The sequence below is a fragment of the Empidonax traillii genome, unplaced genomic scaffold (assembly GCF_003031625.1).
Source record: "Empidonax traillii isolate 1590-97213 ecotype Southwest subspecies unplaced genomic scaffold, ASM303162v1 scaffold400:size839614, whole genome shotgun sequence".
Lineage (NCBI taxonomy): Eukaryota > Metazoa > Chordata > Aves > Passeriformes > Tyrannidae > Empidonax > Empidonax traillii.
Window position 1 is genome coordinate 689,450 of NW_020955593.1, and position 25,421 is coordinate 714,870.

A 25,421-nucleotide genomic window follows, 5' to 3' on the forward strand; every position below is an offset into this window, starting at 1 on the left:
GAGAATGGCTTCATTTCATTCCACCTTTTAATAACTTCTGTGGCTACAGAATATGCAAGGCATTCTGTTGATACACTGAAAATAAGAAGCAAAGTCTTTTCATTTACTGCTTACTTTTTTCAGCAATTAATGGGACCTTCTTCACTATTGCTGTTAAAAGCTGCTGGACGTTCTCCAAATATTCTATGCTGCAAGGGATAAAAAGAATCACAATGAAGACTGTTGGAAGCAATGAATCAGCTGCAAAAGGTTTCAAAATCACTGCATGGTTTAAAGTCTTCAGCCCCAAGGTATTACAAATGAGGATAAACTGTTATGCCCCAATCCAGAGAAGGTACTTCAAAAACAGCCCTTCCTCTTGCCAAAAAGTGTCCACATCTGAAGCTACATTTCCAAGCTGAAGAAACTGAAGGTAGGCTTGGAAAAAAATCCCTGCATTAAGTGCAATCTGCAACACTGCTTTAAGGGATAAGATGCACCAACCAGTGCAGACTGTCCCAGTAGGAACATGGGAGTTTACTTAACCAGCCACACCCTATTTAACTGTCAGGAGCTGTATTTTCCAATAGCTATTTTATAACTAAGATAATTTCCAGTGTGTGGTTACTTCAGATTTATTCCTGTCTCCTACACATACTCTCCACCAGGGTAATATCTGCAGGGATGTGTCAGGATAACTAAACTTTTCAAAACACGGAGACAGGGAAGTCAGCCACTGGAGGAATCAAGAGAAGAAGAAACATCCTACACACTGCAAGAAATATGCAGAGAAAATTCTGCAGACTGAGTTCTGGCAAAAAAACACTAATAAGCACTTGCAGGAGCATCACAAACAAGGCACCGGATTTCACAGCACCCAGTGAATAAATATTCAGTGTTTAATTCCAATTCTGAAGCAAGGCAGCCCTTATGCTAAGTAATTACAGAAGTACATGACCTTAACAAGACCAGAGAGACCAGAAGATAGACAGTTCTACTTATTTCAGATGCCCCTTTTTTGACCTGTATGTCACTGGGCAGTTTGACCTTATTAAGGACACACAATAGCAGTGGGAATTATCATCCAGAGGATGATAAAGAGGTTTCAGCAGCTTGTGATTTTAGCAAAGCCCAAAACAACTGCAAATACTCAATTTTTCCCCTTTCGTGAGCCCTGCATACAAATCCTTTTTCCATCCAAAAGAAAATATTGCAGTACTGAAACAAATGACACCCAACAGGATTAGCACTGTTACAGCAGTGTATGGCATGGAATATGTTACCATGTATTTCTAGGTCAAAAGTATCACACTGTATATATCCCTCGTACCATCTCCATTAACCTGGTATTTCAAAGATCAGAAATCTTTATAGAGAAACGAACAATTACTTGATAATGTAATTCCCAAGTTCAGAGCTCTCTTCTGTTTTCACTGCTGCTTGGCTTTCTTGGGTACCCACAGAACTGCAGTTCTGTCCTGTTGAATCAGGCTCCATCTTAACTTCAAAGAAACAGAACACATTTTAAGACAAAAAGTACCAGCCAGCTTGATAAACAGTGTCTTGTGAGACTCCAGGAAGACTAAGAGTCTTACATAACATCACTTCCTTTGTTGTTTGCATTCTGATTGCAAAGCACGAACAAATCTGACCTTCAATTCTCCTGAAAGAGAGCCACCACAACATGTTCCTCCCCCTCCCCCAAATCTCAACATGCTCACATCTCATCCTTTTTGGAAAATCTGCATAACCAATTGCTGCTGTTTTGCATATGATTGTCTGATCTAAACTGAACTGCTGCAAATGTACTTGGCCATTCTGTAAACAAAGAGCTGGATAGAAAGGTACTAAGTTTTCACCAGAAGTGACATCTCAAAGCAATAACTTCTTTGAAGACATCACTGATTCTGACATCTGAACTTTCTCACGTCTGGGACAGAACTCTGGCGAGACAGAAGCAGGGAGGGAGATGTGCCCAACCCCGAACATCCAGACAGTCTGGTCATGCTCCTGGGATGGAGAGACACAGGCAAGTTCTGCAAGAACTGGACTCCAAGGGTCTCAGCTCTGTCCCACACTTTATTCTGGGAAGTACTAGAAGTACCTCTTCCCCCTCAGTGCACACAGACACGTGCTGTCTGCACCTAGTGCAGCTGGAGAGCAACCTCCAGCACAGTCCACCACAGTCTCTGTCTGAGGAAAGCAGTCACTGTGACTGAACACTTGCTGCTCTATGCAGTTCTGCAAATATGGATTGAAACTATGAGTGTTTAAGGTACTCATGGTAGCTTTCTAGGGCATCCCCATTTCTCTCCATACTTGTCTGTGCTTTAGCATTTGTTGAGGGGGAAATCACTGTGATTTCCTAGGCCCCAGGTGCCATTTTAACTTGGTTTAAACCCTATTAACAATGAAAATAAAGGAACCCACAGCCACTTTCCTAGTCAGGCCACTTGCATAAAGTAGCACCATCTTATTTCTACTACTTATCTTATTGAGAAATTCCTTGTTACCTTTAGTGATGGATACTGTAGAGGGACTAGGGGCAGTCATACTTGCTGCTGTAACAGCTGAAACTGCTGAAACTTTGCTGGTAGAAAGTGACTGTAAAACTGGAGATGAAAAGAAAAACAAGGGGGCAACAAAGAAGAAAAAAAATCAAATTTCATACACTCTGACAAATAACCATGTTCAGAAGCAACACAATGTTTTTGCAGCACAAAGTTTAGGGATGAATTCCTTGCTACATTTTCTTCTATCTCTACTTTGGACCGTGTATTCCAACAGTGACCAAGTGCTATTCTGTGTCAAAGGGGATTTTCAAACACCATCTGTCATCCTCCTCTGCCCTTTACCTTTGTTCATAGGCATGAGTATTGTCTGAACACCTCCAGAAGCTGTGTTTACACCGAGCTGTTTAAGCTGGCTGGGAACTGTCAGAACAGCCTGCTGTGGACTAGACTGATTTGAGTGGATTTTTAGCAACCCTGCAAGAAGAACGGAAGACAAAATGTTAAATAAAACACACCAGTTAGTTTATCTCCAGCTACTTCTCTCCCTTTCTGCTTGAGCCAGGATGGCATGTAAAGCGAGCACTGCCACCCTCTTAACGAGCCACAGTTCGGTGAACTGTCAGGACAAGTTTTTACTGACACGAATGATGGCTGAAACACTGGAGTGCTGCACCACAGTGTGCACAGTAGTACAAGCTGCACAGCACTCTGACAGTTGTAAAGCAAATCTCCCAATTGCCTAGGGAATCTTAAGCAAAACTGATGTAACACAAACCTTTCCACTGAAGCAGGCTCAGCACAGAGTAAAACACTCTTGTCAGAACCAGACCTTGTGCTCAAGGGTCTGGTAAGCCAGTGAACTACAGCTCTGTTGTACTCACACAGCCACTCTCACGGAGGTGTCCCAGTGCTGCAGCATCCACTGCAGCCAGCAGGGCACAATCAACCCTGTTCCAGCTAAGTGACAAGCCCAAGGCTGTTGTGCAGCCAGTCTGACAAGGACGTACCTGAACTGAGTGCTCTGTGTTTCTCTAACATGCACTGAATACATCCACAAGGATGGCTTATCAGGCTAGGAAGTACATTCAAGTGGGGACTGAACTGAATTCCAGATTTAAGTCCAGGCCAAAAGAACAAGCAGACCATCCAGATATTAACAGCATTATCAATGGCAGCACTCTGTAACCTCGGTGGAAATCAGCACAGCTCCAAGCAGTGCCACAGTCCCACAGGTGAGGAGCACCCAGCACCTGTCTCTGTCAGCTCTCTCTCCTCCACAACATGTCATCTCCTTGTGATGACATCCCAAGCCACCACAGCCAACACTAACTCTGTGATTTGGGCCTATGCCCATCCTTTTTACTGGTAAAAAGCTATTTTCCATGTAATTGTATTCAATCTACAGCTAACTTTTCTTCATATTGTGGAAGTTCATAGCCTTCTGTTTTAAAATATTAACAACAATGGATTCCTCAGCTTCATGATGGCAATTTTATGATTTGTTTTGAGATGAAATTCCTTTCTCCTTATATTTTTTTATTATTGTTTAAGAAAAATAGCTGCCTTCCAAGTACTAGAGATGCAAGGTCTGGTGAAGATGTCTCCTGGTTTTAAAAGATGCCCAGCACTGGTCACTTAGGCTTTCACCTCCAGGCAAGAAGGATCACCTGGTATTACCCATTCCTTTGTGTGTGACATACTGATGTGTCAGGTTAGATGGCAAAGGACTCAACAGCAAGGCCAATGAGAAGAGACCTTTTCAACTATCAGCCTGATGGGTGGGAGACATTGCTTGTTGCAAAACTAGGGAATATTTGAGATTCTTTTCGAAAAGTTACCTTCAAAAACACAAATGTTCAGAATTTTAACACGATTTTGTTTGGGGGTTCTGTTTGTTTGTTAATACACTGAAATAACATCTTTTATAGCCACTGGTTCTTTTGGGATTCTTGAAGGATTTTTTTTTTTTACGATGAAGTCAGTGCTTCAGGTTACAAAAAAATCTAAACCAACCCAAAATCTAGATAGCATTCTCACACCTAAACGGGAATTTTAACCTGAAAGCTGTTTATTAAGGCATATTTCCTACCAAAAAAAGAGACACTCTTGCTGCTTTCTTTGCAAAGAGAAAAATACTCAACTGCTTCTTGCAGGATTGTGCCAGTCTTAGCAGTCTATGCTCTTTATTTTCAAGCTCTGTGTAAAACACAGTCATAAAAAAGGAGAACTTTGGAAGACTGAGTACAGGGAAACAAGAAGAGCTGCTTCAAAAAGACACTGTCAGATGAGCTCAGTGTCACTTATTTTCTCTTTTCGGTATTTTTATTCTGCTTTCACTTCATAAAAAGCCACTCCAAGTGAACAGAACATGCCAGCGGGCGAATTAATCTAAATGAAAATTTCCAATTTTAACCCATAACACTCAAACCTGCAGTATTTGCTCTCCCTCACACAAAAGATACTGGAATACAATAAAATTGAATAAGGAGAACCACCCTTCACATAAGGGCAAGTCCACCTTTATTACCTCGAAACATCCCAGATCCAGCCTACTTCACTGTCCTTAATGGATTTTGACTTCAAAGCCTTCAGTTCCCTCTAATCAACATTTCTCTCCCTTCCAAGCCAAACAGAGCAGATGCAAACCCTCAGAGACAAATTCTGCTCATGCAAATTCTCTGAGTACAGTGGAGTTTCACTCTCACAGACCAATCCAGTCCGCAGCAATGCCGGTACCTTGATAGTTTCTGCACTCGGTGACACATTGTGCTCCTGAACAGGTACAGTTTGCATCGTCTAGTGGGAAACTGGCACGAAAACTAAAATCCCTCCCCAGTACCAGAGGGCAACTTGTGCTATTATTTATAACAGATACAGTCAATGCCAAAAGGGGGCCAAATTAATTAGACATTTCATTGGCTAAGCCAAAAGTTATGCTAGTAAGATGTTTTAAAAAGCATGACTTCTACACAGTCACAAATGCAAGTGACTATATTCTTCCACTTATAGTGAAGACATCTAAAGGACTCACACCTGGGTTCTAACTTTCTCTAGGAAAGGAAGGTTAGTACCTGACACTGTAGCTTTTCCCGTCACAGGCGTTGCCGTAGTCATCAAGGAAGCAACACTTACAACAGTGGAAGTCGCAGTCTTATTCACTACTGATGAAGTAGACTGGCTCTGGCTTACACAGATTTGGTGTTGCTGTCCAGATGTCTTTGTTGCAGGAGTTCCAGGAGATGATGAACTGGAACCTGCATTATCTGTTTGCTGCATAAGAGGCAGAGAGGGATAACAAATTCCTTTTCACGTCATAGATGATTCAACAATAAGCACAACCAGGTAATATCTAGAAGTAGCAAAATCAAGTATTTATCTACCATTCACTAAGCAAGAGGTTCTCAAGTTCATGTCCAAAAGGCCCCACACAATGATGGCACATATAGAATGGATGCTGTGGCATTATGGTGTCTAATCTCCACTTATTTAATCTTTGCCTCCCCACAGGTATCAGCAATGGGAAAGCAAAGATTAGAGGCTAATGGAAAAAAATAGGCTTGGGGAACCCTCAGAGTGAATTACACACTTTGTTTTGCTGCCTCCTCCCCACCCCATGAACTGTAACTCCACTCCAGGGGGACAACCTGCATCAACTGGATACATGGCTGCATCCACTCACAGGAGCATTCACTGCAGGAACACAAATGTTTTCCTTCCCACCTCCCTCTACAAACCACCCCCTTCCAAGGCCGCACTGCCACAGCTTCCCTGGGGTGGAGAGCAGTGGCATCCTCTGAACACAGCCAGGCCCAAGGAGCACAAACTCAGGCCACTGCTGGCCTCTGAAACCTGAGAGAGCAGATTGGGCACAAAGCCCTGTGGAGGAGCTGTGATCTCAGGAATACTGGTAGTCTGGTTACTACAAATAGGAGCAGACCCACTGGACAGCTGACTGGGAAGGACACCAACAGGGGAAAGGAGCAGTCAAAGTCCTTTCCTGGGATTGCAGTGGCTGGAGTACAAACATTACAGAATACTGGCAGGGTTGTTTCTCACCTGGGTCACACCATTTGTGGGAAGGGCCACGGAAGGAGCAGCAGTTGTGGTGATAACACCTCCTGACACTCTCAGCACAGTGGTGCCAGGTTTGGAGAGCTGGGAGGAGGCAGGCACTGATTTTATAGATCCATCTGATATTTTCACCAGTGATGCCTGTCCACTGGATGAAGCCTTTGAGAAAGAATGCAGAGTAAGGAAAAAGGTCTGTTTGGGTTTTAAATAACTTAAAAAACTAAACCAAAAGGTAACAACAACAAAAAGACAAATGTTTTTTATATGACTAGCAAATATTTTCAAAATAATTCTGGAAAAATCAAATTCTGGCAACAACAGCTGGAACAAAATTATCACCTCAGAAATCAACTTTATCAAACTGTTGACTTTGCAAATATATGCCTATCAATCTTGAATTTTGGGTAATCAATTACAAGTACTCTTGGGGAGTCTGAATTTCATAGGGACTACTTGGTAGTTTTTAGAAGGAAAAGAAAAGGTAGGTTGTTTTAAAAGGGATACTAAACCCAAAGATTTTTAACAACTTTAGCAGGTGACCCATTTCTAAGGTTCAAATATTTAGACATGTTTTTGCACCTGACACTATTCAGTTTTCCAATTCCATTTCACTAAGAAATCCCAAAACTCATTTACAAACTAAGCTTACACAGCTTGGAAGCTGACCCCCTCTGAGAAGAGAAAGCAATCTAGAAATCTGTAGTATGATGTGCTTTCCTCATCATAGTCCAGCCAGCATCATAATTGTATAAAAAAAGCACATCAAACCAAGCAACTACAAAAGGAGAAGCTCTCAGTGTATGGCCTGTGGTTCCTGTACTGTATCTGACAAAACACTAACTGGTAAGAGAGAAACACCATTTGCACATTACCTGTGTAAACAGAGCTGTTTTCTGTCCAGTTATCACTTTTAGGGCTTGTCCTTGTGTGGAAGATGCTCCAACTCCTACACTGCCCTGAACAACTGATGCTGGAGTGAGCTGCTTCCCAGAACTCTGAGGCGAAGGCTGGCCAACCAGAAAGGTGCCCTGATCCAGAAATAAGTTAGGGAGGTCAGCACTTTGAAACACACTTAAAGAGTCAACAGAAATACAGGATAAAAGCCTGTGGATATAATGCAACAACATTTCATCCTCTGAAACATCCTCTTAGTGCATGCTTCTGCACTCTTAGTGCATGCTTCTGCACTAAGAGCTGGACACAGTCTTCTTGATAGAGAACACTTTCTGATGGAAGCAAATGGGGAGGAAAGGTAAACAGAATCTAGACACCATAGTCCAAGAATCTTTTGTGCACTGCAGAAGCACAGGACATCCACCACTGCAGTCAATGTGCTTCAACTGAGACGCTTATGCCACTGACCTGGGGTGTCTGCTTCAGGATGTAGGACGTATAGGTGAGGTGCTGCGACAGGTTACTGCTTGTGCTTTGGGTTCCTCCTCCTCCTCCACTACTCGTAGAAGAACCAGACTGAAGACCTGTAACCAGAGGAAAAGGCGTCACCCTTTGGTAATCAGACAGTGTGAGCTGCTAAAGCATCCCTGTATATACCAGACTTGAAAACAACTTGGCAAGACATTTGGTGCCACATGTTTCACAGCCAAGTAACATTATTACCCAGCACAGAACAGTTTAGCTGTGCTGCTGTGCTCTCTTACAGACCAGCAGACACAATGAACAAAAGGAGCTATGGGGGGAATAAGGAGAGCTGGTGGGCAAACAAAGCTTTATCAAATGAAAACGCTATCCAACAGACAACCAGTCTTTTCATCACTCTTTTGCAGGTTATGAATCTGCAGCAAAAGCCGTAAAAACATTCTGAATCCCACTGGCTTCCTAATTTTACTTCCATTGGCAGTTTCAATGCAATTTTGTTAACAGAATAACGGATACCAAGCAATAGTAATTTGCAGTGGCATTTTGATATTGCTCTGCCTCCAGAAGGAACAGGCTGAACAGCGAGTTTTTTTGCAGTCTCTCATTAAGAAAGAATGGTAAAAAAAAATTACTCTTGGCTCTGTGACAAAAATCACAGGTATCTGATCTTCCTCAGTGCCTGTGAGATTTTCAAAGCTGGACTGATCCAGCTGCCTCTCTAAATCTCAACCAAAGAGGCTCCCACCACAAGCCCAAAAATATCTACAGCAAGAATATCTGCTTCTTCAGTGACTCTATCGTTGGGTTGCTGATATTTCCAACCCTATATAAGAAACTGAACAATACCTGAGGGAGGCCAAATCAGAACTTGGAGCAAAAAAAATTACATCCAATCCATCTCTCATCCCAAACCCAGTCCCAAGAAGAGCATGGAGGAGAAGCTTCATGATCAATCTTTTCATCTACAGAGTCCAGAGTTTTCCTTCCCTACAGCAACACCTCATTATAAACAAAGCACTGCCCCTCAGAACTATTTCAGCATGTTATTCTCCAGTATTTCACAGCGAGTTTGATTCACAAGCATATTAACAAAAAAAATGTTTCTGCTTTGAGAACACTGCATGAAAAGCAGTTTCATCAAAAACAAAACCCACTTGTGAGATCTCAGCCTTAAAAAACACCTCATATGGGTTGTTGTGAACAAAGAAACCCCATCCCATTACTGACTGTTGTGAACAAAGAAACCCCATCCCATTACTGACTTCTACAGGATGCTTTATAGCAAAAATGCCAAACATATTAATCATGCAGTGATTACATTATTTAACTCATTACATTTCCCTGCAAGACTAACTAGCATTATTTGTGGCTCGCAGGATGGCTCCTTGGGGTATCAGAAGCAGTTTTCCTTTCCCAGAAGGATTCTTGCTGTTGGTGGTGAGATACAGCTTGGTGCCTGGTGGTAAGTTTGCCAAGTTTGCCAGGTTGGTGGCTGGTAACTGCAGTGTAGCCATCACTAGAAAGAAAGAATAAAAGAAATAAAACTGCTGCTTGCAGAAAGTAGGAAGCACTGAAATCTGCACAGGATGAAAGTACTCGGAGTGACACGCAGCTAGCCTTTGATAATCTCTACTTAGCTGGCCTAACCTCAGATTAACTTCACCACTGAAGTACAGAGAATTTTTTTAATAAGTCTGGAGAAAAATCTCTCTGTGTACAGCACCACTTATGGCTGCAGGCCAAAGCAGCACAGCCATGGGGTCTATAAGCTTCCTCCAGCCCCAGGCACCACATAGCACCTCTCCAACAGTCCAGAGCCCCAGCTGGCATGCTCAGCTAGAGCCAGCTGTGTGCAGACACAGGCAGAGTGCTTCTGCCCATGCTCCTGTACCCGTAAGCACTGGGTAAGATGTGAAAATGCAATAGGGACAATCTGGCTCTTGTTGGTTGGATTTATGGGGAGCCCTTTGAGCAGCTAAGGACGATAATGCCAGGCAAAAATGTACCTGGCTCCATGAAAGTCTACTGGGTCTCCAGCACATTCCCCCACGTATCTATCTGATCTCCACTCAAAGAGCACTGCATGTTTTAAAGCACTTGTGCTCCCTCTTCCCTATTACAGATAGTAAGTTAACATTTTCTTTAATCTCAGTCAGGCTGAACTTTCCTACAGAGCTCTCTACTCATTTTGAAGTCTTTCAACCACACATAGTTATTTTGCAGTTGAATACATCATTACAGACCCTCAAAGTCTACCCATCACAAGCTATTAAAAGGAGTAAAATTACTCTACCTGAGCCTTGAGATGTACTTTTCTGAGCACCTGTGGAAGAAACCTGTGCCTTTGTTATAGTCTGCACAGGCTGAGCAACAATTGTCCCTCCACCTCCACTCACGATGGCTTTGGCTACACCTTGAGTCACAACCTGCTTCGAACCAACAGCCTTTGCTACTGAAGAGCCAGACTTTGCCACAAGGATCTGGCCACCACTTATAGCCACCGCTTGTTTCACCGTCGACTGCAACGCAGACCCAACCGGGACACCAACAACCTGCAACAAACAAGGGTTGGGTGACGTGCTGCTGGCATGTGAATCCTGGTGCACGACCTCCATCTCCAGATATTTCAGGACACTTCATACATGTCTGGTCACGAACAGAAGCGCGTCATTCAGAAACAAAATTAAGTCGGCAAGGGGCCAATCCCAAGTAAAACGATAAACTCTTAAACACAATCAGGATTTCAGAGCACCCACAAAAGATTAAGTTGATTCAAATTACAGGGCACTTCCTCTTTTTCTGATATATAAGCAATGGCTTAGTTCCAGCTGAAGATAAAGCATGCCTTGGCAAATTACAGAGATGTAGAAATTCAGTTTCAACACGTTCATGGGAACAGATTCCCTGGGAAAAGTATGGCCTCAAAGCAGAATCCACAAAGTACTTCAGTTTTATGTGTTGACAGTAACTGCAGGGAAACATGAGTTTGCATACCTGCTCAAATAGGCAAATAAGGCAGAAAAAAGGACAAAGAACTGTTACAAATGCAAATAAGTACTTATGCAAACGTGAAAGTTCTGTATGTAATCTTTCATTCTTGGCACATCACTTGACTCTATCCACAATGGAAGCAGGCAAGAATGGAGACTATTTCTGACACATCTGTCATCTTGTCACTGCAGTGTGCCTTCTCAGAAGCTGTGTCACTCCTGACATAGCACGACTGCACTGGCACGACTCCTACAATAAAACACTGGAGTTGCCTCTCAAGTAGGACCGATTTCACCTAATGCTAATTCTGGCTCAGTCTCCACCTTGCTCCCTATTTTTCCTGTTCTCTTGTGTCACAGGCCTGCATTCTTAGGAAAGAGAATTTATCTTCTGTTCCAGAAAGACCTGGATGAGTTTCAGCAAGAGCTGATGATGGTAGTCAGCTTTCTGGGCTGACAGTTCAAAAGCACCTCTGCCACACTGTTGCAATGGGTTGGACAGAAGCATTTCCTTGTGTACATTTCCCTGTACACAAGGAAATGCAACAGTGCAGGCCCAGCCTGCTCCCTTCCCAAGAACTACATGGAAGCACAGTACCAGCCACTCTGTGCACACAGGGAAACCAGTTAACCGCAGTGCTGCCAACAGGAGCAACACGAACCCCTTGGGAGAAGCACCAAGCGTTGCAATAAAACCATAAGACAGAGCTCATGCCACTCCAGAGATGCCCGAGTGCCTCATACCTTAGACTGTACTGTCCCCTCGCCCGTGCTCACGACCGGCTTCTGTGGAGACAGGGCCAGCATGTGGCTGCCCTTGACCGTGACGTACTGCGGCACCGAGGGCTGCGCCGCGCCCGTCCCCACCGCCTGCGGCTGCTGCGGCACCTCCCCGGGCTCCTGCTTTATTATCACCTGGTAAACAGGAGAAAACAGCAGTAAGAGAAGCAAACACCTTAAATCACTGAAGAGCATTTCTGGGACAGCCCGTCAGCAGGGAAGGGCGGGCGACAGTCGTGGTTCTCACCATCACGTGGACTCGAACTCAGGGCTGCTCCCAACACACAAGCGTGTGGGGTGGTGCCTGCACTTACAAAGCATCCCACATTTGAGATGTGCTCATAGAAATCAGAGAAATTGCTAACAATATTATAGCTACTAGCCATACTGACAAGGGACTTGGCCAGACCTGACTTCTTCAGATCCTGCATCTCAGCATGAAACCACAACTCATTAAAGTTTCAAATCTATAAGCAATTTCCTGTTCAGAGTGTGTTCTGACCCTGAATTTTTTATTTCTATCTTGCAAAATTATAAGTGATATCATAGCTATAGATATTGTAAATCATTATAGCTGACATTATTCTCTAGTGTATATGTGTTATGTTTCTCTGGGATAGGCCCTACATCTCATCCCTAAGGCCAGCAATTCAAAAGAGGATGTTTTTGGGCGATGTTTGTGTTAGATTGCTACAGGCACTGTAACCAGTAGGAAACATTCTTTCACCTTTTACTTGGATCACCTAATATTGCCAGAAACAACTTTAAATTCTAGATAGTAGCATTTAAGGAAGCATAATCAGAAGTGGCCATGTCTGAGATTTAGAAATCACTGTACTAATTTTTAAGAAGCTTCTGACAGATCTACTACAGTTTACAGATCTACATATCCCAGCAAAACAGCTTTTAAAATATCAGCCTCAATACAATAGCAATTCAAAGGAAAAACAGAAAAGATGAAAGAGGCAATAACAGGAAAGACCACAGGTACAGCAGAGTCACAGGGAAAGAAAAGAATACATGACACATTTCTGAGAGGTGCTAGAGAGCTCTTGTCAGCAAGACACACTGGTTCCAGTACATTCTACAGGCACTGGAGTTATGTGGTTTGTGGCACAAGTCAGCATGAAATGAAACTATTGGGCTCCTTTTCCCAGCACAAAAGCCAGGAGAAATACCTTTGTAAAAGCTCCAAGTCCTCCAGTGACCGATTTGGGGCTTTGCACTTTGGAATGACTCCCAATGGGACAAAGGGGTGGCATGGTGGCAAAAAGAGAATCCTCCTGCTGTGAATAGGAAGACAGGGTACAAAAATCAGTGAAAATACAAGAAAAAAACCAACTGACTGCTAATAAAGGGCAGCATGGACCATATAGGCAGGCTAAATTACCTGTGCAAATGAGATATTTCCAAAATCAACACTTAAGTAAAAGGAGTCTAATTTACTTAACACAACCTACAAGCTAAATTTTATTTGGAACGTTACATTTCCAACAGCAGTACCTGTTTCTTACCATATCACACACTCAGTGGTATCCTGTGAAAGGACTGAGTCAATGGGCACAAATTGAAATACAGGAAATTATAAGAAAAATGGTGGTGGTGGCAATCAAACAAAGTAACAGGCTGCCCAGAGAGGCTGTGGACTCTCCAGCCTTGGAGATACTCAAAACCAAACTGGACATGTTCTCAAGCAACCTGCTCTATCTGACACTGCTTTGAGCAGGGGAGTTGAACTGGATGATCTCCAGAGGTCCCTGCCAACCATAGACGTTCTGTGATTCCATACACAATCTCAGAGAGAGAAGACAATGAAAGAAGAAACAAGTTATGGAGGGGAAAAATATTCTCTCAGATGAATTTATGCTCTGCGCTAACTGGGATGATGCAATGGCACGTCGTCTTTCCAGGCAGTGCTCTCCTGGAAACAACAAACTTGTGTGACTAAATAGAGCTTTAAAAAAAATTTCCACACCTGCAAAATCACGCACATGGCACTTCTGAGGCTGGTAGAGAAGTCAAATGCATTAGAGGAAGTTTGTTACAGTATAATTGTTCTCTTTTACAACCAATGTGAACTCCAAAGCCATTGTTTCACAATCATTTCGCCCATCCTTGGGTTGGATCATGACCAGAAATCAAGCCCTCACATTCCAACCTAATACTCTTGACATCTTCCTTATACTGACAGACATGGCTGAAAACACATTAATTGTCAAGCAGATTGGTTGTCTGCTCTGGTTCATCCCTGCTTGCCACCAGCTGTGCACAACTGGTAGCAGACAGAGACAGGTGTGAAGAGAAGGCTAGAGGCACAACCAGTCCTCCCAACAGCAGCTGTATATCAGGCATTTTAGACTGGATGAAGAAATGGAGCCCTTTAAAGAAACCATAAAGTTACAGCTTTTCATCAGTCAGAAGACAAACAGGAATGTATTTTGGTTTATAGAAGTACGGTTTTTATGTATTTTTAAAAACATTTAATATTTAAATATATTAATGTTATTTTAATTTATTATTTATTTACTATGGATTATTTATTAATAATTTCATTAATTTAAGTATTTTAAATAAATGTTTTGACTTTGTCCTGGAAATACAGAATTCAAGCGTTACTAATAACATGTGCCTACTTTGACTCACTGAAAACCTTTCAGAAAGAACTGTCCCAAATCAGTGAAAAATAAAGACCAATGAATGATTTTCAACACAGTTAAGTGAAATCCACCTGAGCAGACAGGCTTTTAAAAAGCTGACTAGCTGGCTGCACACCTGACACTTAAAATGCAACTGCAAACTGAAACTGCTCCAGACAACAATCGTCTTTTCCCCTAACAGAGATTGGAAGAATCTCAGTTCCAAATGTAAAGTGATTTGCTCTCTGCAGGCTGACTGGCAAACCTTCCCCCAACCACATCCTGCATTAATATTGAGGCTTGGAGACAGGGAAACGCTCCTGTTTTGAGCAGCACACCCACCAGCTGCTTTCAGAGCCTTGCTGACACCACTTCCCTGCCAGAAATATCATTCCTAGCACAAGATGTGGGAGAGATTTTATGGTGAGACAGTTCAGCTCTGTACCTTTTGGGCTTTGCAGATCAGAAGCATGAACTGTATTTATCGCTGTTCGTTTACACATCCAAATGTTACTCCACTGTTTACACAAACATTTTTCTGAAAGCAGGCAGTTGTAAAACCACTAAATGAGCTATTTTCAGGCTGCCAGGAGCAGCTGCTGTACAAAAATAACGAACAGAGTGAAGGTTTTGAGGCAGGCACCTCTGGTTTAATCACACTGTCACTAACCGAGTGAAGAAGATCAAAGTCAGCTACAGCCTTTTTGAAAGATAAGACGTTTTGGGAGCTATGCCCTCCATGGGTTTCTTTGTAGAAAAGCAAAAGAGCAGTGCCTTTAACAGATGTGTAGGCAATTCTAATTAGAGCTGCATGAAGTGACACTATCATCTTGTATAACCACCATGTTCTCATATGGCTCCATCTGTTAGACACAGGAAACCTTCACATGAAATGACAGCCAAAGGAACTCCTCTGAAATGCAGAATTTCTCATGTTAAAAAGCCCTATTTAATAGGAAGCTGGACTTCAAACGGGAAGGACGCACCTAAGGAGAACATTACCTTGACAGCTGAGGAAACAAAACTGCTCCCATGGGTCTTTGACACAGGAGATCCAGTCCCATGAGAGGCCTGGCAGACACTGCTCAGTTTGCTGGTCGGGCTCCCTGTGCACCAGGAAATAAAGCAAATGTCAGGTGAGGGCCAGGGAGTGTTGCTGCTGCACACACAAAACCTCCTCTGGCAAGAAACACAGCACTGCATTTTGACTGTACTGTCCATCAGTGGGTACATGAGTGGGAGCCAGCACAGGCACAAAACAAATCCACTACCAAATTTCCACCTGCAGAATCCGTGCCCCAGAGAAGGTACTCTCCGCCCAGAGCTCTGTGTGATGCAAGTAAAAGGTCAGGCACCCTCCTGCGTGGCTGATGATATTTGCTACAGGTGCAAACCTGTGAAATTAGGGCAGTGAGTGAGCCACTAGTCAAAACTTGCTGCTGCAGATGTGAAGTCCTGTGCTGCCCAGAAGCCCTCTGAACCTACACTAGCCTTAGACACTGTCATGGAGGAAGGCTTGGAGTGGGAAGGGAAAGGAAGGCCAGAAAAGGAGGGACACAAAGTGAGGAGTAACAAGTGGAAGGGAGAGAGTGAGTAGGATAAAGGAAGAAACAGAAATTAGGAATGAAGTCATAGGGTCTTCAGCGGAAGACTGCTCTTGCTAATCTGACAAATGGATACATGTGCCACCGCAGCCTGATGACTCCTAAGACGGATGGGGGTTCAGTAGTAAACTTACCCTGCATTTCTAGAGTGTGTACACAACACTGCAGCTCAGCAGTTTTGTTAGTGCTGCTGTTGGGTTGGTCAGTTAGTTTTGTTTGTTCGAGAGACACCAAAGTCATGGATTACATTAAAGAAAATTAATATTAGTCTCTCATACAGTTGTACTACAATCTGCACTTAAGTCTAGAAGTAAATGAGCAGCCATTTCTGAAAACCCTGGCTTCGGGAAGGCTGGCTTTCATAGAGCATGAAGATCTCACCTCTCTTTTTAAATATGATCTGCAGCCTTACCAGAAACATCACAGAGACTTTGTCTGAGGAAAACACACCACGGCCAATCCAGCCTGGCTGCTGCTGCTGCCAAAAAGCCAGTTCCATACACCCTCTTGCTCCCTCACACAGGGGCTAGTGATGAGGCTCTCTGGCAAAAAAAACCTGGCAGGCCAGTCTGTACTTACATTACATTACTGTGGTGGCACCTTTAATGGCACCAAGACTTGTATGCCCAAACCATCTGGTGCATCTACAGATGTTATCCTCTGTGTACAAACCTCTACCAGAAGAGCTCAGAAGTTACCCAAACCACAACAAACCACTCAGGCAGAGTACACAGTCAGACTGGAGGTAAAGAAACAGAAAAGAAAAAAGGCAGAACTCCCCCCCAACCAACCAAAAAAACCCAATTAATCAAACCCTACCAGTGAAACAGCTTCGGTATTACCAAGAATGCCATAAAACACACTTAAAGAAATGCAAATATGACTATGCTCCCCCTACCAATTTTCTCTGTGATGAAGTTAAAATGAACATGACAACTGAGTTCCCTCAGATAAAGGGAGGGACTGTCACTAAAAGCAGAATTTTTGCGCTTTCCAACCCCACCCAGCACACAGTTTGTGTTACATGGATGCTGCACTTCCTCACAAGGTTCCAGGCATCCTTCTGAGATGTTGGGAAGCACACACATACACAAACAAGTGTGTTTAAAAATAGCAATTCCGGGCCAAAAATCACAACAAATAAATGACTTCAGAGGGACCTTCAGCCCTGACACAAAGATTGATTCTGATGCCCATCACCTGTGTCCTGCAGTTCAGTCCTCCCCCAACCCCAGCCTTTTGTCACCACTGAGGGAATCCAGTTAGAGGAGTCCAAACTGGCTGGAACTGAACCAGATAGAAGCTGAGAGCAGTAACAAACAGCCATGGTGTGCTCATGGTAAGCACTTCAACACACCCATTGCACCCCACACTGGGACCTACAACTGATCTGCCAGGCATGTTTTTTGCCCACCTCCATGACACAGTTTCACCCAGTCACCCTGTGTGCTGTTTCTGCCTAAATCTGGGCACCACTGTCTACATCACTTTCTCCTCCTCCTTTTTCGCCAGTGAAGAGCAGGCTCTCTTTGAAGAGATGTCTGTGATTTTCTATTTGGCTGTGCTGCTTCCTAAAGGAAGTCATGCTCAAGTCTGAGATACGCTTAACCATGTCACACAGGCCAGCTGTGCAAACCAACCACGCCTTCCTCTTTCTCTGCAGAGTACTTTTCCACCTTCACAAGCTGGAATACTGCTGTTACACCGATCACTTTAAAGGGAGAATAAACTGGAGTGCTAAACCACTGCCTTCTATGATCACACTACACACCTGTGCTTGTGGCTGCTGCTCCAACCATCTGTCCAGGCTTGTCCACAATAATATACGGATTATTAATGACTGAACTAGCAGAGCCTTGCTTCATGTGCACCGGAGTGGACGTTGGGGTACGAGGTAGCGGAGATGGACTAGGGGTCGATATTGGAGAACCTTAAGAAAAAAAGTCCAATGCTTCTAGCTTGTAAATGTTGTAAGGACACAAAAGCACGGCAATAGTAGTACTTTTTAAAATGGCTTAGAAAAGGAACATTTTTTGGAGGATGCATTTCCCAGCCTGAGCAAGATCACAGGACTTGGAGAAGGAAAGAGGAGACAGAAGGAAAGGAAAAGGCATCTAAAGCACTATGGCTCATACCTACCCTGGATATGCTCTGCCTACCAGGACAAGCAGGGTTCAAAGGGAACTTGAGAAGCCATCTGGTCCACCCCTGAATCCTGAGGGTTATTACCTACATCATTCTCACTGCCAAGACCAGTGTACCCAAGGAGATGCAGGAAGAGAGTTGAGCTCTCCTTCCCTCATGCAGCCCACGGTACAGGCGCTCCGAGCCTTTTGGGAACTGAGAGGCTCACGTCAAAAGGCTGTGTGACACAGCAGCCAGCAGTCAGGCATCAGCACTCTAGTCCCTCCACTGCTCTCACTACAGCAGAAAACTTTGAAATTAAACTGCAAAATGTGCAGCTTCTGGGTAACAGGGCCAGGAGAGAGAAAGACTAGAGAGGAAAAAAGCTGCATAGAGGGGTAAACAAGAAATACAGAGAAAAGGACAGGCAAGGACGTGATCAGAGAATAGAGACAGCAGCAAGCACCAAGCTTTGACTGCCTAATCTACTTTCTTGGTAGTGATTGACAAATAAAAGAGAACATAAATGTTCATTAAATACAATTCCCATAGCTTCTAAACTGTTTTAAAATCTGAAAGGGGTAGCACTTCTCAGCAGACAGCAGAACCTCAGAAAAATATTCAGCAGAGAAACATTTAAATAGCAAAGATCAAGAGACAATAGTTCAAGGATAGAATGGCCCCTGCAATTCTTGCTTTCTGGGAAGCCTTGGGAAAAGAGGATCAAGAGAAGAGCTTATAAAGAAAGGAAGCACCACTTGGCATAGGTTCAAATGTAGGTCAATCTGAATACAGTTTTAAGATGTCAAAGACCAATACTGAAATTTAGTTTAAAAACAAACAAACAAGCTAAACATATTTTAAGAAAATTATCTGGGAGCAGATCATCAGAAATCACATATGCTGATAACTGGTTCTTCATTCTCTCTACCCTGAAGATCAGAAAATGAAGAGATGCATCAGGTCATCTTTCAGCTTCATAGCAAGGGCCATGGTGACCTGCACATTAATACTTTCTGATGTAAAACATCATCCCGTGGATGACACCATGCCCAGGCAGGGAAGGGACCACAGGTGAAATGAGCAAAACAGCACCTTGACCACGTTTGGTTCAGAAGCTGTCACACTGCTCCCTGCAGTCAGCTGGCAATTCAATCCAACACAGTGTGGACTTTTGGAAAAGGAAGACTGTCTCAGGAGATATGGCAAGCACAGGAGGGCTACTTGAGTCTACAAGTTTAAAACTATTTGCCCAATATTCAGGGAAAAAAAATTGTTAATCCATCCCAGTTTTCTGAAAGCAGGAGGGAGAAGAATGGCTTCTTCCTGCATAAAAATACTATACATGGAAGATGTGTCCTTGCCTGGGCCTTTCTGAGGGTAGAAGTCCAGCTCAAGAGCATCTATTTCATACTTAAAGCATCCACGAACAGGGAAAGAACAGCTCTTATCCTGTTTTTAATCTGCTGCAAAACATTTCACACTTGTATTTTTTTTCCTTGAGCATTAAGAAATGTTTAGCTCCTCATTCTAGAGTTTCCTACTGCCTGATGTTCAAAGATTGGCAGAAAATCAGGGGAAGGACACAAAACAAGTGCAACTGGTTCACTCTCTTGTTTTCCAGGGGGAAGCACTCAGGGAAGTAAACTAACATTCACCTGATACAATCTTGCAACTCATGGTGATAGGCTGGAAGGATTTTCCTGGTGACTCTGCAGGGCTCGGACTCTGACCTTGAGGCACTATTTTACAGCTAGCTGCAATGGGTTGAAAGGCTGAATTTCCATGAGAGCCAAAGGCAACTTTCTGTGTGGCTAACTTGGTGGGAGTCCGCTCTATCGAAGATGGCAGGGAATAAAACGCGGCATGTCTTTCGGTTTCAGCATTCCCAGAGAATCCTGATCAAAACAGGGAAAAGAACAGAAATAGTTCTTAGGCTGACACATCTAATTCCTTACTGTGCTCCTCTACAAAAACAAAACCAGGTAGGACAAACACGTTCTTGAAGGAAGGAAAGAAAAGGAACTGGTGAGAAGCACTGAACTAGGATAAAGTGGGAAAAGGGGATTCCTCCTGTGCACTGAACTTGTTGGAACAGAAGAATAAAGTGACAGCATACACAGCCTGTTGAGCTGTGGCCACTTCTTACACATCTTCTCGGAATGACCCTTCCACTGACCAAAAGCTGCTGGTAGTTTCAAGTGTCCTGGGTTAGGGCTCCACAGGACTAAGGCTGGATCTCCTTCACAGAGAATCTCACAGTGCATATTTTAGAGTAGGAGCACAAGGAGACCACCTACTGCCTTTTGAGCTGGGTTAAGGAATCCACCTTATTTGATGTAGGAGATAATCAACCTGGAACTGCCGAGAGAAGCCACTGTGCGTTACTGTAAGGAGGAGGCAAGTTTCCTTCCTTCCTGTTGGCTGTAGCACTACTCACCTAAAGGCACTGCAAATCTTCCTGTTTGAATAAAAAACCCTGTGCATTTAAAATTTGGTTGTGTTTGCCCTTTTTTTTTGGCCACAAGAAAAACAACACATTTAAACAGCAGACTCTTCTCGCTGAACCCAAACACCAGCAGTGGCATCACGGTACCTACCAGGAAATACACCATGCAAGGCACCAGCTCACAGCCATTCCTTGGGAACAGGAATGTTGGGATAAATGAAGAGAAGCATCAGGCCATGCTGCATCTCGCCTGTATTTTGAAATGTAAAGTTTCTCACACTAAGGAGTGCAAACTGTAACAGACACTCTGGTTTCTCAGCCCTGGTAGCCAAGGTCTGTCATGCAAGCCCTGACACCACGTGCTTCAGAAAATAAAGCTAAATGCCAACTAAGGTCCAGCTTTTCCTGCTTCACACAAACTACAAATCACAGCTGGGTGCCCAGGGCCAGCACCAGCTTGTTTCAGGCAATCCAAAGAATCCTAAGCCATCAATTGCTGCCCCACCACAATGGGCACTGCATTTCCTGATCTTACATATGAAGGTGAGAATGAGACCCTGACATGACATCATCCCCCAGACAAACATACACCACTCTTTCACACTTTCTTCAACACTACAGTAACTACAGCTATGTAGGGATTTTTGTTCCCCCATAGTCATCTCATGTTAGGCACCAACACATACAACTGAACACCTCACTAGACCAATTCCTTAAATGTATATATAATCTCTGAGACATTCAGAAAGCTAAAAACCTCCTTGAAAACAGTCTGCTAAGAAAAAAACCCATGTGCTATTCAACTACTTTATTTCCAAGTGCATCTGCTGTTGCTCCACATTCATTATATTTAGCAACACAGAGCCCCCAGAACAAGCCTCAGATTAAAAAAACAAACAAAAAAAAAAACCAACAAAATCCCCAAACTCAAATAATCTGCAACAATTTCCGATTTATATTTCAGAGCACATTTAGGAAACATTCATCTGGGATGAGAAAGGAGCAGGAAGCACTGGCAAGCTTTAAGGCATAAGAGCAATAAAGAAGGGATCCAGAAGAGCTGAAGTTCCAAGAACTCACACTTCACTGATACCCATTTGCTCTACCTTTGTCCACAGAAGCATCCGGGCTGGAGTCCCGCTGCTGTTTAATTGGTGAGGAAGCTTTGACTGGTGCTGGAATACTCAGTGGTAGTGATAAAGATGTAGGAACATCAGAAAGTTCAGACTCTGAAGACTGGGAGAAGAGATACTCCTCCCCAAGGGAATGTCTGTGTAGCTCCACATCCACTACCTTCCAAAAATAGGAGAAAAGACATTAGTACTTGTGGCTAGGTAAAAATATAAAAAGTGAAACCAGCTATGCCTTTTTATTTCCCTTTTTCTTTCCCCCACCTCTGCATTCATTTCAGGGACAGTTCCCAAAGGTCCAGCAGCACCTGAGCTAGGACAAAAATCTTGCAACATTTAGTCCTCAGACTAAATGTAAAACAGTACATCCTCAGTCCATGGGGAAATCTGAACAGTGAACACTGATTCCAGGATTACAGAGCCCAGCTCCAAGCATCCCACTAAGGAAAGGGCTGCACACCCCTGCAGGGACAGGCACAAAACTGCAGCTTGCCTTTTCTGGCTTTTTTGATAAGGCCTTGAGAAACACCACATGATCTACTCTCCGAAAGTGTTCTTTAATCACAGTAGACATGTCACATTAATGTTTTCACCACAGACTGAAAAGCTGAAGTAATGCAATTTCGCTATATAAATTTCCAGTACAACAAGGGCAGAACAATATCAAGACAACTTTGGGAATATAGCAAACTATGGGTTATTAATTCACTTATTTATTTTAAGAGTTCATTTTCCATTAAGGTATGAAGCTTGACAGACAGAGAAACTTAGAAGTACTTAATATACTGCAAAATTTCAGCAGGAAAGTTGAGTGATCCCTTTAAATTAAACTCTTTATGTGTGAGCTCTGCAGCACATCAGAATACAAATCATAACATTGGGTACCAAAAGCTTCAAAAAGAAATACAAATTAAAACTATAGTACAAAGCTCTTTCTGAAAGAAGAGCTGAAACAGTCTCCTCTGAACCAGGAAGGGGAAAAAATTATTATTGTCATGAGTAGTGACAAGGTGTCACAATCATTTCATCCAACAAGAGAGCAAAATCTACACTCTAGAAACTGCAAAATCCAATGGGTCTGACTCTGTGCTTAGTCCTATGTACCTGTTCTTTCTAAACATCCTTAAGGCACTCAAAGTACAACCTCCATCTCACGACCCTCAGACTCACCGTTTCTGCACCGAGTGTCTGCAGGCCTGTGTAGGTCCTGTCCAGCTGGGTAAAACAATACAATATATTAACCAGGGCAAAGCAACATATTAGGTAGAATTTACAACACAAATTGTTTGAAAGGAGTTCAAACTGTGTAAGTTGAGCAGCAGCACATCCAGTTTCTTGAGGCCACAGGGTCAGAAATCTGCATGCTGTGTTAAGTGCGCCTCTTCTGCAAAAAAAGCCAACCATGACCCAAAGCCCACACTAAAATAGGAAGGAGCAAAAAAGCTGAAGGAAAGGAGATTGTTGAGGAAATATTACTCCAATCTAAGAGGAGTCCTCAAGCAGTGTCCCTTTTTATTCCTCATCTCAATATAATGAAATAATAATGAGAAAAACTCAGAGATTGAAACTGACCAAGACGAAAGTTGTGTTTATAGTTTTTGATTAAAAACCATTCACAGAGTATCAGCTGACAAAGAGGCATGACACCCCAGAGGCATCTATTAAGACACCTATAGAGAACAGCTGGGTTTGACAAGCTGCCAGCCACAAGCAAGGCCTCAGCTCACCCATATCCACTCACAGCAGCCACAGGCTCAGATGAACAGCAAAGGTTTGCTGATTTGAGCTCGTGTGCCAAGGACTGTCTCAGTTTTCTTCTCTAGGCTGGACCTCTTTCCTGCCCATCACAGTGTTACCAATTTCTCCCCAAGTTATATCTCCCCAAATGTATTTTACTCATCATCTCCATTAAATGTCCTTAAGTTGCAGGGGAATATTTTCAACCTCCTCTACTGTCTATATTTGGAGTTGCAACGAGGTAACTACATTAGCATGAAATTCATTAATGGAGGCAGAGTTTAAATAAAAGTAATGCTGCTAAAAGAAACAGGAGACTAAACCAGCTCAGGACTTAAGTCTGCTAATGCCAGGGACTACTAATTAAGAGGAAAACAAGAGCAATGGCCTAGTTTTCCAGGACTGCTGCATACTAGAAATCCTACTGAGTGCTGCAGGAGTGAGGGGGTTGGAAAAGAAAGCTCTTTTCAAAAGGAACACGGACCAAATGGGGAATCTCAGCCCTCCCTGCCCACTCTAACAGAGATAATCACCAGCTGATATGTGCAAGTGCTGAAGAAACAGAACAGACACAGCAGTCACTTTAACAACAGAAAGACAGCCCTGCAGCCCTGTCAGGTTTCAGCCAGTGAGAGCAGGATAAAAAAATCTCAAACTGTAGGAAAAAAAAAGCAGGTAAATGCTTTGCTGCTCTCAGCAGAAACAACTCCAGCTGCTGCAAGGCTGGGTTCCCTGGCTACTGCATTGAATCCAATACAGCCAAGGTAAGAGGCTTTCCTGGATCTTTTCTGATTCTCCAGCTCAACTATTCATAATCAGCAGGACACACGCAAAGAGGCAGAAACACACATGCAAGCAGAGCCTCTTCCAGGTTATGCAGGAGAGCTCATTTAAATGCCTTTCTATAAAGTATTTTGTTCAAATACCTTCAAATTGTGTATGATATCAATCCTCTTGTTCTGGCTATCCTTGAAGTGTATCTGCACTCTCACTGGAAATTCTCCCCAGCCTCTCCTGGTCAGGTGAAACGGAGGTTCTCTGAAAAAAAATGGTGATTACATTTTGATGCAGAAGTGGTATAGATTTCATCTCCCTCTTTTTCAGAAAGCCCAAGATTGTTTTTCTAGCAGACAACTACAGCTATCTTCAGGCCTGCTATTCACCACAAAGAGAATGCAATCACAGCAATGAGAATTTTATGGCTTTGGACAGCTGAAAACATGCTTTAACTTTACACAAGGGGACAGGGAAGAAAATGGTAAAAAGTTGTTGGATGAGAGGCACGGGAAACAAGTGTCTTATTTTAAAAAGAAAAAAAGGTTGTGTTATATTCTATGTCAAATGAAAAATACTCCCTTCCAAAAACCCCAAGCCAGCTCCTAGGACACAGCTGCAAGGTGAGCTTTCAGTGCAGCATTTTGCAATCACTTCTTCCTGTTCCCCATCAGGCAGAGAAGACACATGCTTCATATAACACCCAGAGAACAACATATAGAGAGAACAAGGTAAAATTAACCACTGTCATTCTCCCAGCTGAAAAAGAGGTGTGTATTTATAGGTAACATTTACTGTTACTTTGTATTTCAGCTTGTTATTGTAAATCCCAAATGTAGTTTTGCAACAAAGCAAAACGGGAGAGGTTTATAGGTTGTTTTTAGTCCAGAACATAAATGTTCAGGAAGATGACTGGGACTCTGACAACAGAAATCAATTAACCAGACAGGATTAAACCATAGGACAAACAGCACTGACATCAGATACCAGAAACTGAGAAAAAGCACAAAAAGACAGCAGTCAAGTGTTATCTGGTTACACACGGAACACAAACGAGTTTGCTATGTCCTGCTATCACAGAATCAGCCAGGTCGGAAAAGACCTCTGAGATCATCAAGTCCAACCCTTGATCCAACCCCGCTGTGGTTCCCAGACCATGGCACTGATGCCACATCCAGTCTCATCTTAAACCTCCAGGGATGGAGGTGAATCCACTACCTCCCTGGGCAGGCCATTCCAATGGCTGATTACTCTCCC

The 25,421-nt window shown here is 43.2% G+C and overlaps 1 protein-coding gene across 7 annotated transcripts in view; it reads right to left on the minus strand.

Moving 5' to 3' along the window:
- YEATS2 (YEATS domain containing 2) overlaps positions 1 to 25,421 on the minus strand; it is a 68,528-nt gene that overhangs the window by 31,659 nt on the left and 11,448 nt on the right. For 4 of the 7 annotated variants that reach the window (XR_003572354.1, XM_027893656.1, XM_027893655.1 and 1 more), the window contains exons 8-25: positions 24,317 to 24,428; positions 22,824 to 22,868; positions 21,630 to 21,816; positions 19,733 to 19,972; positions 17,722 to 17,880; positions 15,349 to 15,452; positions 12,889 to 12,996; positions 11,675 to 11,845; positions 10,234 to 10,492; positions 9,295 to 9,456; positions 7,926 to 8,041; positions 7,436 to 7,591; positions 6,549 to 6,722; positions 5,564 to 5,762; positions 2,835 to 2,966; positions 2,493 to 2,591; positions 1,370 to 1,481; positions 115 to 188 (exon numbers count right to left, since the gene is read on the minus strand). Coding sequence is in view for 6 of the 7 variants with exons in the window: in XM_027893656.1 (XP_027749457.1) it covers positions 115 to 188; positions 1,370 to 1,481; positions 2,493 to 2,591; positions 2,835 to 2,966; positions 5,564 to 5,762; positions 6,549 to 6,722; positions 7,436 to 7,591; positions 7,926 to 8,041; positions 9,295 to 9,456; positions 10,234 to 10,492; positions 11,675 to 11,845; positions 12,889 to 12,996; positions 15,349 to 15,452; positions 17,722 to 17,880; positions 19,733 to 19,972; positions 21,630 to 21,816; positions 22,824 to 22,868; positions 24,317 to 24,428 (2,609 nt within the window). In the remaining variant the exon portion in view is untranslated. The remainder of the gene's footprint in view (positions 1 to 114; positions 189 to 1,369; positions 1,482 to 2,492; positions 2,592 to 2,834; positions 2,967 to 5,563; positions 5,763 to 6,548; positions 6,723 to 7,435; positions 7,592 to 7,925; positions 8,042 to 9,294; positions 9,457 to 10,233; positions 10,493 to 11,674; positions 11,846 to 12,888; positions 12,997 to 15,348; positions 15,453 to 17,721; positions 17,881 to 19,732; positions 19,973 to 21,629; positions 21,817 to 22,823; positions 22,869 to 24,316; positions 24,429 to 25,421) is intronic. The other 3 variants (XM_027893658.1, XM_027893657.1, XM_027893659.1) reach the window with 3 other exon arrangements.